The sequence below is a fragment of the Eublepharis macularius genome, chromosome 2, assembly GCF_028583425.1.
Source record: "Eublepharis macularius isolate TG4126 chromosome 2, MPM_Emac_v1.0, whole genome shotgun sequence".
Classification (NCBI taxonomy): domain Eukaryota; kingdom Metazoa; phylum Chordata; class Lepidosauria; order Squamata; family Eublepharidae; genus Eublepharis; species Eublepharis macularius.
In genome coordinates this window covers 156283568-156298958 of record NC_072791.1, presented here as the reverse complement: position 1 = coordinate 156298958, position 15391 = coordinate 156283568, and the positions used below count along the sequence as shown (strand labels likewise).

Below are 15391 nucleotides of genomic sequence, written 5' to 3'. Positions count from 1 at the left end.
AAGACTTGTTAGCGCAAGGTATTTATAACAACCACAATAACAACAGCCGCAGCAACAACAACTGTGCTTTTATACTGCTCTTCTAGACAGATTACCTCTTCCTCTATGTCCTCTACGTACCTCTTCCATTACGTCCCCTGCAGGGTGTTGCGCTCTGTGGACAAGCAACTCCTGGTGGTCCCCGGCCCGAAGGACATCTGTCTGGCCTCAACCAGGGCCAGGGCTTTTTCTGCCCTGGTCCCAACCTGGTGGAACGCTCTCCCGCTGGAGATCTGGGCCCTGCGAGACCTCTTACAGTTTCGCAGGGCCTGTAAAACAGAGATGTTCTGCCAGGCCTTCGGCTGAGTGCCAGCGGGTGTCCTCCTTCTTCCATCTAAGACCACCACTTCTTCTGGGGCTGCCCTTGGCCATCTGCTATGCCCGTATACAGACTCCCAATATTTATTTAAATAGCCTGCTCCTGGACTATTTTAATGACTTTTAAAAAATTATTATTGATTTTTATGTTTTTGTGATTTTAATGTATTTTTTAATGTTGTTAGCCGCCCCGAGCCCATCTGTGGGGAGGGCGGGGTATAAATCGAATAAAATAAATAAATAAATAAATAAATAAACAAACAAACAGTACGCTCAGAATGGTTAATAACATCAGGGTATTATTATCCCCATAATACAGCTGGGCAGATGGGGTTGAGAGGAGTGGCTTACCCAAAGCCACCTGCTTATGCTGGGCTCATGGCGGTAGAGGGATTTGAACCAGCAGAGTGCTGATTTGCAATTCAACCACTTAGCCATAATACTAGAGCAGCTCCAATTATGCTCGCCTTGAAAACTCACATCTGGTACAGGATCGATATTCAGACATTGCCTGGCAGGGATGTTTAAGTTAAGGAAGAGCATTTGGATTTTCAAATGCTGGCTACTGGGATGTGTACATTTGTATTCATTATATGTATTCTGTAAGATCCCATATTCCATAAAAGCAAGGAGGCCGTACCTTTCTTGCTCTGTTGAACCACACCAGGAGGCGGAGAAGCAACTTTCATGGCCAATCCATAGGCCCCACGGAAGGAGTGGCTGTCTCGAATGATGAAGGCACCGGGTTCCTTGTCTTTCAGTAATGTAATGGCTGAGAAGGAAGCAAAGCACATAGCAAGAGTGTAAATGCATCCAAGAAGTAAAATAGTGTAGAGTCATCAGAAAATTAATAGCTTGTAAGATGAAAAGTGGAATAGAGAGCTCTAAATCTAATTCACCACCCTCAGCAAGTCATTTTATAGCCTGGATTTCTCAGCTTCTTACAAATACTGGGCAGACCCCCATGTCTGACTTGGAATTGATCCATTTAAACAGATTAATTAAGAGGACATCTCCCCATGGAGTCAGCCAAGAGAATGAATCAGTCAACCAGGAATAAGCTCCAAGTAAGCTCCATGAACTCTAGACTCTGTTTACTTTCAATGACATCAAGTATGTGCCAGGATCTATAAACCCTTATGGACTTTCGTGGCCCCATTTCTGAGCCCATGACCTTTATGCAGACATGGGGCAAAAAAGAAAGGGCCATTACAATTCTGGTGGGTATGGGAGGTTCCCTGTGCTGGTCCCCCAGCAGCAGCCAACCCCCTCTCCTGGGCCACTACTGCTTTTGTAATTTTTTTTTAAAGTTGGCACTACAGTATTGTTATATTGATATACCACTGTAACAATAGGTGTAACAGGTTCTGTGAATTTCCGGTTTTCCTTTTAAAAAGTCAGTCCCTTCTGTTGCAAAGATATACCTTTCCCTTAATATCTCCATAAGGGAAAGGGATAGAGACTATCCTAATAAAAAGCCTCTCATTAAAATTCTGTATTTTTTCATGTAAAATAAGTAACTGATGGGAAACAGAAATGCATTTGAAAGGTGTCTGGCAACAATATCATCAATGAAAATCTCATTTTGGTCAGATTTATATAAAGCATCTCAGCAGGGGTTTAGTACCTAAATGATGCCCCAAAGGCTAATGAGTTTGCAGCAGCTACATGTCCCACTCTTATCAACACTAGAGATGGGCATGGAATGGAGAAAAATGAAATGAATTTCACGTTTTGTAACGTTCCACAGGTCACAGAACACGAACTTCCATGAAACTGTCCTGTTTCACGATACGATTCGTTAGTTTTGTGATTCATCAGAACCTGGGGTACTTCAACTGCCTCCTTCATACACAGAGATGCCAAACTCACAGGGAGACTTCAGCAGGCTCTCCTCCAGCCACCCTCCAAGTAGCTCTCTTCAGGCTCTCTTTGCTGACTTTTCCCTCCCATCCTCCTGGCCTCCTGCTTTCTGCCACTGCTGGAAGAAAAGTCAAGCAAAGCTGATGTGCTTGAGTTTTCCTCTCTTCAGGTTCTCTTTGTTAACTTTTCCTTCCTGTCCTCCCGCTGCTCTGACATGCCCTCCCCCCTCCCAGTTCTCAAAGGAAAAGCAGAGCAGAGCGGATCCACTCAGCATCCACTCCGGGGAGCTTGCGGGTGGGGTGAGGGGTGGGTGGGAAGGCATGTCAGAGCAGCAGGAGGATGGGAGGTAGAGAGTCAGGGAAGAGTTCCTGAAGCTGGCAAGCAGCGATCAGCAGCAGAAGGAGCTACTGAGGCTGCTGCCACCGCCGCCGCCACTCCACCATCCTGTTTTTAAAAATGGAGAGGGGAAACAGAGGGGAAGAAGTCTCCGACTACAGTTCCCAGGTAAACTTGCACAGACCCGAATTGCTCAGCTCTCAGGTTGGCAGGGAGAGCTGCCTATCAAGGTTATGTGGGCTAAGATTGGGGTTTCCATGGTAACAAAAGGTCTGCAGACATTCTGGGCCTATGTTGCCTAGGGGATCAAAGGATTGGTTCCAGCCTGTCTGGCATGACAAAGTATTCACGAATCGAACAAATCAGCCCCAAAAGTTGTGGATTTCATTAAAAAAACAGCCCCACAAAATGTGTTTTGCAATATGCAAATTGGCCCGATTCATCATGAAGTTTTTTTCGTATTTTGATTCGTGCTCATGTCTAATCAACACACCTACAAGCTGACAGGTTACCTTGCCTTTGCTTAGGCTTCCTCCAAGGAATGATCTCAATTTTTCTTTCAGTCCTTTAAAAAACCTCCAGGGTTTTTGTGTGTATTCTATGTACGTTTAAGGTATTCACAGCTGGTACCTTATCTAGTATTATCTTGCATTGTTCTTCGTTTTCCCTTTACAGAAGTTTTAATATATTTATTTCAATATATATGTTATGTAATGTAATATATATGTCATATAATATCATGCTATACTAAGTGCCTGAAAATTCATATTTTATTGTATTTTAAAATGCTCTCTATAAAAATATGATGTTAAGAAGTCAGCATTTTTGTTTGAAATTTGTACAAAATATTCACTTTTAGCTATATACATGGATTTTGGTATATATTATTCATCCTTTAAATGGTGTTCTGTCTCTATGTGTAGATGGCCAGTGCAATAAATACTATTTTCTATTAATAATGTATTGTTTTCTCAGTTATTTATGCTGCTTTCGATGCACTCATCTAATTTACATATAGCTATTCTGCTTCAATTGCAGTCAGTTCTCAGTTTGTTCTCCTAAGCATTACCTAATTTCCCCCCAGAAATCTCTGCCATGACCCTCCCACACAACACTTCTGGAGACAGGATATAAGCAGTAATGAAAACAACACTTGAAGCTGTTGGGTGGAGAGTGCGGGAATTTGAACATTAGCAAAATGATGGGCAAACGACAAGGACACGCCAGCCAAATCCACCCCTTTAGTCACATTTTCTCATCAGTTGTGTATTTTAATGTGAAAGTCCTTCTGTGACTATTACATCAAATGGAACTGCAAGCAGGCCAAGACTGTCCCTTCCTCTGAGAGTCTGATCTGAAGGTTAACCTCCATTCAACAACTGTCATGTTACCCTCGCAAGGGGAGATATGAGGAAATGAAGGGTTGTGTTCTTGGATTAAGGACGGATCTGCAGCACTGTGGTGCCAAGTGCCTCAGCTGTTGGCTGAGCGAGAGGAATAGCTGTTGACAGAGACATAAACAGAGTTTTATAAAGGCATCGCCCTTGCTTGCCTGATAGGGAGCCTCATCAGTATAGGATAGGGACAGATGTAAATTATTCATCACCAATTAGTAACTTAAAGCTGCAATTATAGCCAGTTTGTTTGCTGGATCTCAATACCCTGGATTGGTACAGCATGTTCTTATTGGCATGTCATGGTATACTTACATCTTCATGGACTTAAATCAATGTGGAAAACAACTCGTGTCTTTTAAGAAGTCTTGTAATATAGCACAATTCTGTATAATTTATTTACATTAACAGTAAGCTCTGCCATTTCTTATGTATAACATCTAATAATAATAATAATAACTGTGCTTATAGACTGTGCTCTTCTAGACAGATTAGTGTCCCACCTAGAGCGGTGAACAAGTTAGTGTTATTATTATCCCCACAATACAGCTGGGGAGCTGGGGCTGAGAGGAGTGGCTTACCCAAGGTCACCTACTGAGCTCATGGCAGTGGTGGGATTCAAACCAGTAGAGTGCTGATTCACAGCCAACCAACTTAATCACTGTGCTACAGCAGCTCTATATACATGTCAGGGCTTGCTGCGGCTGCCACTGGGCGTGGCACTGGGCAGTCTGCTCCTGACGTCACAGGGGGGCCAGGGACTCTGCAGGACCCTGCTCTGTGGAAGGAGGGGCGGTATACCTCACCCAGACTCCCTCTCAGTCCACTCGCTGGCCTGCTCAACCTGGCCTGCTTACCCTCTGCATCCTCCTTCATCTCCTCCTTCCAGAACTCTCCTCCAAGCCACCACCCTTGCATCCTACTGCTCTCACTCCACATCATCACTCCTCACTCACACCCACCACCTCAGAGCTCTTCCTAGCCACCTTATATAGGGCTTCCTTTCCCCGCCCTGCCCTCCTTCTGGGCTTGTTCCCTCTCCTGACTTGGCCCAGCTGTGCCTTCCCTCAGGTGTTTCCCTCCTACCACTAATCCCTTCTTGGCTTCCTTGCCTTGCTGGCAGGGTGGGGTTGAATGCGAGCCATCCCCAGCTGAGGTCTCCTTGGCCTTGCTCATGAGGAGCTGCCCCAGCCGGCTTCTGTGCTGCTGAGCCTGCCTGGCCTTGCTCGCGAGGAGCTGCCCTGGCCAGCTTTTGTGCTGCTGAGCCTGTCTGGCCTTGCTCGCGAGGAGCTGCCCTGGCCAGCTTCTGTGCTGCCTGTTCATTGATGCTGGGAGGGGCTACCCATCTCCTCCCCCAGAATGCCTGTGGCAGCTCCACCTGGAGGGGCTTGGCTCCTAGCACCTCCTGAGCCAGGCTGCTGTCCTCTAGCCAGGGTGTGGCTCTGGGCTGTGGTGGCTGCTTCTCCTCCTTGGAAGGTAAGGGCTCTGTCTGGGCTGTTGCTGTGTCCCTGTTCCCCTTGCCTTGGCCCTTTTCCTCTAGCCTGCTTAGCCCCCTTTCTCCCCCATGGTGGGTGGGACTAGCTGGCTTCTCCCTGCTCCCTCCAGCCTTCTGAGGCTTTGGCCTTTTGCCCCTTCCCCCTGGAGTAGGCAGGGTCTGGCTCTGTTTGCCAGACAGAGCAGCTGAACTGCTGTCTCCCGGCTGCCCCCTGCCGCTGTCTGCCAGCAAGTCCGGGGGCTGGGCTGCTGACCCCGGACAATACATACTATGTGTCAACAGAGAGCTCTGAAATATGGAGTTGTATCTGTTGTACCCTTAAAGAGTGTATCAGTAGTGAGTCTGCACTGTCTCTTCTAGGAGGTGGAAAATTCCAGAGGTACGGAGGAAGGGGTAGAGTGTACAATACAGGAAAGTCTATGGTGCTAGAATTAGAGGGATAATAAAATCATCAGAATGCTTGAAATGTCTGTGTTCTAGGCAGAATGATTTTCCTACCAAAAATGTAGTTACTCACTTGGTATCTCTATTTATTTATTATTTAATTAAATGAAAAACTATAGTCTGCTTTTCTCCCCAAAGAGCACTCAAAGTAACTCAGAACAAAAATTAAAACATCTTTTTTTATAATCTAGTCTGGAATCAGGTAGTATCCGAACAGCCTTGGATTCAGCCATCATGACTTTAAAACAGCCATTGGGCACAACATGCCATTGATCAACCAGACTGACAATGAAATCCTAAGCAGAGTTACTCTAGTCTAAGTCCATTGATTTCAATTGGCTTAGACTGGAGTAACTCTGCTTAGGATTTCACTAATAGTGGCCTACATATTAAATGATTCGTTCTTCAAAAAATTAAACTGTACTCCATTTTTAATGTACTCTATTTTTAAGGATGTCAAACTTGTTAAGGTCCAGAGGAGATTAATAATGATGGTCAAAATATTGGAATACAAGTGCTATGAGGAAATGCAAGTACCAAAAATAATGGGTCTAAAGAAGACTGAAGAGATGGTGAGGTGAGACCAAGAACATTTGTTTTTTAATGTAAAGGAAACATCAAGAAATAGAATGGAAATTAATACTTTTCTGTCAGAGGAATGAGAAGAGGGCACATAATCACTATGGAAGCAACCAGGGCCTAGGGATCCAATGTAGACCAAATCCAGAGTCTGTATTAGGTTCCCAATGAATTAAGATGCTCATGAGATTAGTGCTGTTCCTCCAAATAATTTTTAGAAGAGACAGGGAAATGGATTCTGCTTGCTAGTAAAGTCATACAAACAATTATACAATCCTGTGGTGAACTTTTTCATCCCCCAGTAGCTTGGTCATATGTGTATTCTGAGCCTTTCTCAGAAAGGTGAACTGCAATTGGTCTAAATAAATAAATGAAAATTGCCAGATGGTTATGAAGGTTTTTATCACACATCAGGGGCAGCTCTCCAGTAAAATGCTTATCAGTAACCTCCCAATGGATACTGCAGAATCTCCGCCTGAATGAAAGCTAGCAAAAGAAACTCAAGATCTACCATGGATGGTCTGTTATAATGGAGGCCCTTGTTTTGGGTGCTTTCTTGCTGATTTGGGATTGTCTCGGTCCACAGCATCTAAAGATACTCACACAAATCCTACACTTCTGTTTGTCTAGAACTGTTCACTAAGCCATCGTATTCTGTTAAGCCAGAGACTAACCTTGTTCTCTGGAGATCTCTGGCTTATACCAGTACTTAGAGGTATCCTGGACAAACTTCACGTTAGCTCGGGTCTCAGGGCTGCTGTCTAAGAGACAGGGAAGAAGCAAATACAAGATGAAATACTCAAAGAAAGGACATCTCTCAAGTTGCCCCCAAGATACACACTTATATTCAAAATCAACCAAATATAAATACCTCCCTATTGTTCTGCAGCAATCACTAATGAGGATTAGAATAATCACTCCACCCTGTAAAGCATGTTCTCATGCAGATGACTTCATTATAAATATGCTTATGGTTAAAGAGGATTTCAAAGTAAAATGAAACCTAAATATATGCCACTGCCTTTGCCCACTTTCATCTCTTGATACTTTTGCCTCTTCCTGCCACCCTCCCCCCATTCCGCCCATGCTCCGTCTTTATTACTTATTTATTTATTTACAAGATTTTTTAATCCCTCCTTTATGTACTCACAGGGCCACCAAGAGAGCTAACAAATTTAAAACATGCAAATTTAAAACATACACATCTCATCTTAAAAGCCAATGAAACCAATACATACATATATCATTAAAACAATTTAAAACCAGAATTCAAAATAAATACAGAAGATTAAAAAAAACAGTTTAAAAACTTTGGGGATGAAGGACAGAATGCCAAGTAAAACAAAAAGTCTTCACCTGATGGTGGAAGATGGCAACAGAAAGGGACAGCCAAATCTCCTGGGAAGAGTGTTCCAGAGTTTTGGTGCCACTACTGAGAAGGCCCTGGAAAGCTTCAGGAAATGTTTTTTTTATGTTCAAGTTTTCAAACTCTGGCTGTTTTTGTATTGTCAAACACAACGACATCTTCCAATACAAACATTTTTGTGGGAACTTTTCTACCCCATAACAATAGAATTTGCCATGGGGTAATAATACATCCTGGAATACAACTTTTTTATGGAGTTGTCAGAGGGCTAGAAGACTTAGAGCAGATTTAGCAAAACTCATATGCAGAAATTTGATCATCTAGTAATATCTGGAAAATTCTTCCTGGTGATTGAAGTCTCACCAGTCAGGCAGGAGAGACAGACATCCTCCACCGCCAAGCTAAAAATATCATTATAAATCAGTACTATCCAAATGAAAAACTGCAGCCTGAGCTTTTACCTGGCATTGAGAATTTGGAGAAATCTGGCAGGGTGTGATGAAAGGCCATGCTGCTCCCACTGCTGGGACTGGACATGCCACTGGAGATGGGTGAAGAGGTCTTGCCATTCACTGTAGCATAGTTAGGCAGGCTGTTTGACCGATCTCCTGATGACATCCTTCTCTTCTCTGGGAGCACTGGTTGAGGTGGAGTGGGACTGCCCTGCCTGTAGATTGCTGAGTCAGGGGAGGAGGAATGTGGGCTGCTAATTCCATGGTAGTAGGCTGGGGAGACTGGGAAAGATGGGGTAGAGGGGGCTTGGAAACCTGAGGCACTGCTTTGGCGGGACAGTGTTGGGCGCTTCTCCTCTGGGGTTGGGTACCCATATATAATATGTCGATCCAAGCTGGGACTCCCAGAGACAGTAGATGTGGTACCTCCTATTATGGGCTGGTGCCGAGTCAGGCTTGGGCTCCCAGGCATTGCAACAAGATTGCCATGGGTACCCATTAAGTGCCTGTTCATACCTGGGCTTCCAGGAGTGGCCACCATGTTGATGTTAACAGCTCTTCGCCCAAAACCTGGGCTAGGTGGAGTATTTGTGGCTACTGTTCTATGGAGTGATTGGGGGCTTCCTGGCATGACATGAACACCAGCTGCATTGACTTGGGGTTGAGGCCTGGGGTAGCTATCTTGCTGAGAGTTGGCTCGGCCTTCAGGAAAGTCAGCACTCATGTAGGCTGGGAGGCCCTGACTTGAGGAAGAGGTATTTTGGTAACTGCTGTGCACTGACGGCACCTGAGAAAGGTTGGTGGACTGGAAACTCGACTCAGCCGAGGGCTGAGGTGTGACCATGCTGTGGGTACTGTTCTCTGAAGGGTAGCTACATATAGAGATCCTGAAGGAAACAATGGAAGAGATAAGAATTCATTATTACACACAATTGGAGAGAATAAGACTTGTCAGACTCCATCAGAGTAGAACCCATTTATCGAAACCTGTTTTCCAAAGTCTTGGTTTCCACAAATTCTTCAATGAGCCACAAGTCATAATGACCTTAAACTGTTAAGGACTATATCCAGACTGCTATGTCTGAGCTTCACTCAAAGAAGTGACTGTATTTATTTGCTCCTAGGAATGCTCTTTATAATCTCTTGAAATAAATGTTCAGATGACGAGTCAGATCCTAAAAGGTAGCTATTTTGATTTCACTGACAACTTCTTGATTTGTAATCCAGCATTTAACTCTATAAACAATTTTTGGGGTAAAATATTTCCTAGTAAGTTGGGAATTTGACCACTGTGTGTGGCCAGACATTCATGGGTTTATGTCAGGATGCTGTCAAAAATGCCAGCATTTATCTCCATCCTCAAATGTATTAACAGTGCAATCCTAAACAGAGTTACTCCAGTCTAAACCCATTGATTTCAATGGGCTTAGCCTGGAGTAACTCAGCACAGGATTGCATTGTAAGACAAGGAACTTCGGCTAGTAATATTTAATGTAATCCGTTGCAAAATTCTCCTGTGCTGGACTGGTGTCTAAATGCATTGCGACAACACAGAACTGGACCCAATAAAAGTATTCTTGTAAGGAATACTGACAATAAGAAGCATAAGGAAACCATTGATGGTAGGTAATTTATGGTGGCATATATGAATTCATTCTATGTATCATTGCTGAGCAACAGTTTAATCAGAGCCTTGCAAAGTCAAAGTAGTGGGTTAAAGATCTGTTGATATTAAAAGCCATAATCTATAAGGATGTTCTTCACAAGCAAACAAAGACGAATTTTGCTAGAGCACAGTTAGGCTTCCATTTGGGCCAATGGGCCTGTGCAGGAGAATTCTGCAGAGGGCTGTACTAAATGGGACCCACTACAGTACAGCATTAATAGGGTTGTAGGTGAAGGATGCAAGCAACAGCTGTAAAACAAATATCCAGTAATATAACTGGACCCAAAAGCTTTTCCCTAAAAGGTAACATAAACTTCTGCAAAAATATAGGCATGCACTTAGACAACCTACTTAAGCAAACATTTTCCAATGGAATTAAATATCATTAAAGCACATAATAGATTATGAGAAGGAAGTGAAAGCCATTTGGTGCTGATTCAGTGCATCTGTTCTCGCTAGAGTTCTTCCCTGGGTATCTGTTCTCCTCTTTTTAGGGACAGATATCTAAGTATGGCCAAACTATGAGGTAAGGAGTTAGGTGCTATGTGCACTGCTTAGATTCTTCTAGTAAGCAGTTTGAAGAATTTGCTTAATGATGCCGCTAGAAGGAAAGATCTCATAATCCTGTATATACAGTCAACCCAGCATTGTGTCCATAGTTTATAGATAGAAAAAGGAAAGGCAGAGAAAGTCACAACAACTAAATATGCAACTGAGAGGGTTTACTTGTAGGACAACTCTTTTCTTGATTAGATGACGCCCAAAATACAAATAAGAACAGAATGATTTTACAGCTTACATAGCCTCTTCCCACATCATTGACGGATGGATTTTTATAGTCCACCTTTTGTGATAGACTGTACTTAACAGCAGGTTTCCGAAGTGCAACAAAATCAGAGGGGGTGAGGGGGAATGTAAACTGTTCCATGTTAATATATTGAAACCATATTATGACTGAAGTAACCTGATCCTTATGGCCAGAAATGGGAAGAATGATTAAATTGATCTATCAGGTTGGGGTAAGGTCACCAAGGGAAACACCATATACGAGGCGAAATTAGCCCCATCCCTCTCAAAAGACCAGTAAGAACAGGTTAAGGCTGTCTTGGTGAGATTTCAATATATCTTTTCTAACTTCCCCAGTAGAATCCAGCTAGCCCAACACAGAACTGACACTGGTGAATCAAGGCCTGTTGCCCTCCTACCATACAGAGTAACTGGCCCAAATGTAACCATTATAGAGAAGGAGGCTAAAGAAATATTAACCCTTGGACTGGTTGTACCTTTAGAAAGTCCTTGGGCCACCCCTGTTATATTAGTGCCTAAACCAGACAACTCCATAAGATTCTGTGTAGACTATAGGAGACTGAACAAGGCAATGGTACCTGATATATACAGTCACAATGCCCTGGGTGGAAGAGCTGTTGGAAACAATTGGAGCTGCCTACTTTATCTCCACCTTAGATTTAACCAAAAGGCAAGTGGCTATGGATCCCAAAAACCAAACAAAAGTAGTATCTGTGACTAAAGAGGAACACTTTGAGTTCACTGTCCTAGCCTTTGGTCTGCAGAACACTCCAGCCACTTTCCAGAGGCTAATTGATAAAATGTTGGCAGGGCTGAGAGATTTTGCTCTAACCTATATAGATGATATCACTATATTCAGCCAAACCCGGAAAGAACATCTCCACCATCTAGCTATAGTTTTCCAAAGCATAAAAGAGGCTGGACTGATTGTAAAGACATCAAATGTCAGTTTGCAATGAGACTGTTTAGCTGTTGTGTGAGGCATAGGTAAACTGAAAGCCTACCTATGGGGGAGAAAATTTACAATATGCACAGATCACTCTCCTTTACGATGGTTAAACTAGGAAAAAAGCACAAACAGACTTACAAAACTATAAATATTAACACACTACTAGGAGCAATTCAGTCAAAGTAGGGAAACTGAATTTTGGCAGGAAAATTTGCCTCACAGTGGGGAGAGAGAAGAGGGGTCCATTATACCTTTCCCAAGGCAAGTCAATATAATCAACATTGGGAACATTCAATGAACAAAAATACAATATGATCAACATCTAGGTCATGCAATTAACAAATATCAAAGGGTACGGGTTGCAAAAAAACTGAAACCAATCATAAATTCGATCACAGAGATGAAGCCATCAAAGAGCTTCATACTGTAAGCAAAATACCAGTCAACTTGATGCAGTCACAGAATCTTACATAGCCAAGAGCCCCAATTCTTTTTTGGACCCATTGCCTTCCAACTGTCCTTTCTTACCCATCAGTGCTATGCATGGGGCTGCTAGCAGCAACAGGGCTTGGGGAGGTGAAGGAGTTGCTGACGGACCCATTTTTTAGTGGTGTCTCAGTGCTGTAAGGCTGTGGAGCTGGGGATGCCTGGGGTTTTCCATTACTGCTGCCGCCACCACCTGTTACTGCTGTACGGGCCACAGATTCCACATAACTCCGAGGCTCTGAAATGGAGGAGAAAAGAAAGTGAAGGATGATGACTGAGGATTTGGAGCTAGGATCTATGTTATTTGGCTATTTCTGAAACTAATACAGCTCATTCATATTTATTTAGAACCCACTGGGATCTACAGAACTAATCAACTTAATGTGGAGCCTGATTTTTTTCTGAAAGCCACTTAGCAAGGGTTTTTTCATCTTTCAAATGAGTCCAAAGGGTCAAATAATCATACTCTCCTGTGTACAATGCATCCTGATCGACCGTAGAAAGAGAGTTGTTTAGAGACTATCAGATATGACCTGGCCCATAAATGGACAGAGCTGCAAAGTTTCATGGCAGCCTAGAAAGACTGATAGTGAAGCCATAAGTGCAAAAGTCAGTTCTAGGTAAGGTCGCTGTGGCTGTACATGTGAATGGGGAGAAAGTTACAGCTTTCATCTTCCCTACCATTGTTAGCGTTGCCTGCAAAATGTACTGCATGAAGAAGTATTTGACCAGGTGAACTGACATTAAGTAATTCCTGAAAGATGCATGTACTATAAATGCAGCATCTCTCCCTGCTCTTCACCCACTTTCTTGAAGGCAGCCAGCACCTTTATTTGGAAACAGCACCTTTATTTCAACAAACAAAATTTATTCAGGCATCTCAAGGATATTTCCTGTCATCTCGCCCAAAGCTGCTACAAATAACATCCCCTCTCAAATACAGCAGGGTTCTAAAACCATTTTTGAACAGTTATCTAAACACAGTTTTCTCAGTATTGAACATTTGAGGTTCCATCAGCCTTTTTCTCACACATGGTGCATTCCTTTAGTGACTTCCATGGCTCTCCTCTTGAACACATGGCTAAAAGTGGTGAGATTCCCACAAAATCCTAATACGTGAAATCTCAGTGAGCTTGAACTGGTTACTAACCTATTAAATGGAACAGAGCACTTATTGACATTTCTGTACACGGCCTTAGGGCTGTGGCCTTTTCCCTTCGTCTCCTGTCCAGGAAGACTTGCACCACTTTCTCCTCCTGCTTTCTGGAACTTACAGAATCACCATCTGTCTTGCTCTTGTCAGAATCTTGATCCCATCTATTATTACTCCCTTATATTTCCCTTCCTTCTTTCCTCTTCTCCCCACTTTCCCCACTGCTGAAGATCTACCCCTGAAGTTTAAATATCTTCTCAATGGAGTACACATGCAAGTTCCATGAAAGTTGTACCCTAATACATAGTTGTTGTTTTTCCTCCTGGGAATGTGTAAGAATTCAGATTAGTATAATGCTTGGGCTTCCAGGTGGCAAAGCAACTGCACTGCCATTTCCCAGAGTACATTTCCTATCAGATAATGATACATTCAAATTGAAGCTCATTAAAAGTACCAATAGGCCACAATGCTTACAATTTATTCAGTCACTATTACTGCAATTCTGCCCCCCCCTCCAATTTGGATTATTGATAAGTAGAGATGGGCACGAACTGGGAAAAAAAACAAACCGTGCAGTTCGTGGTTCGTCGCATTTCATGAACCATGAACTTTCACGAACCTGCTCCAGTTCATGAACCGGTTCGTGAAAACATCACACCCAGGTCAGCAAATTGTCACTTCCGTGTCAGCAGAAGGTCTGTAGAAAATCCATCCCCTGTTGCCTAGGAAACTGATTGATCAGTGCCAGGCTGTCTGCAGTGATGAACCAAAAAACGAACCAAATGAACCAGCCTAAAGTTTGTGGCGGTTCATCAGAAATGGGCTCTGACGAACCACCAGTTCACAAACCATGAACCGGCCCAGTTCGTCATGAACTTTGGTTCATATTTTGGTTTGTGCCAATCTCTACTGATAAGCATTTACTTTAAGTCCCAGGATGACTGTAAAATGAATCCAAAGCCCTAATCTTTGTTCCTCCGTTGCAGTAAAGTTGGTCATGCCTAAAATTTGTTTGTAAACACACCAGGGCAGAGATGATTTTTAAACTAGTTTTTCCACATTCAAGTGTCATGGAAAGAATCTCCTATTGGGAATCCTAGATAGGCACAATGTTGCAGTCCTTAATATGTGAATGCCAGAAACTGCATCTCTATTGGCACAGGCCAAGTCTTTTCAGTCTCTTTTGAAGCAGCAGCAAATCCATCCCAAAGCTGCCAAATCCACTCTCTCTCACTCCATATCCCAGCAACAGTTCCTCCCTCTCCATCTGCCTACTGGAACTGAAAGCAGGAGGCACAGAGCTGTACCTTATATAAGAAACGCTCACATAGAGCAGAACAGGAGCTCTCTGGTTGGCAGACAGACCTGCCTAACAGGATTTAGAGAGATGAGATTGGTGTTCTCATGGCTACAGAAGGCCCATCTCCCCCCTGCTCGTTGCTATCATAGAACAGAATGGGAAATCTCAGGTTGGCAGGGAGAGCTACCTATCAAGGTTATGTGGGCTAAGACTGGGGTTTCCACGGCAACAAAAGGTCTGCAGACATTCCAGGCCTATGTTGCCTAGGGAATCAATGGATTGGCACCAGCCTGTCTGGCATCATGAAGCATTCACAAATTGAATGAATCAGCCCCAAAGGTCATGGATTTTGTGAAGAACACAGTCCCACGAAACGTGTTTTCACAATACAAGAATCAGCTCGATTCATCACAAAATTTGATTTGTATTTCGATTCATGCCCATGTCTAATCAGATATCAGCAGATATTTATGTAGTGATAATTGTGCATAGTTTGCAAACTTCCAAACAGTACTTAGGATCACTAGAGGGCCAATGTGGGCTAAAACGTTTCCATGCCTGAGGTAATCCAGCAAGCAATTTTCTCACGAGCTTTTTAACAGACTGGATAAAACACAATAAAAAGTTAAAAACAGTACTTCAGCACTACTTTCCATGCTCCTAATTTGGAAACCATTTAAATGGTTACCTTATTTTCAATCTTCTGAAAATAAGGCACATCTTTAGAAATGGCAGAGACCTATC

General features: G+C 43.1%; 1 protein-coding gene across 10 annotated transcripts in view; it reads right to left on the bottom strand.

Moving 5' to 3' along the window:
* TNS1 (tensin 1) overlaps window positions 1-15391 on the bottom strand; it is a 390644-nt gene that overhangs the window by 21794 nt on the left and 353459 nt on the right. For all 10 annotated transcript variants that reach the window (XM_054971388.1, XM_054971389.1, XM_054971390.1 and 7 more), the window contains 4 exons: window positions 12237-12432; window positions 8296-9173; window positions 7143-7229; window positions 998-1129 (listed from right to left, as the gene is read on the bottom strand). In XM_054971388.1, the coding sequence (XP_054827363.1) occupies window positions 998-1129; window positions 7143-7229; window positions 8296-9173; window positions 12237-12432 (1293 nt within the window). The remainder of the gene's footprint in view (window positions 1-997; window positions 1130-7142; window positions 7230-8295; window positions 9174-12236; window positions 12433-15391) is intronic.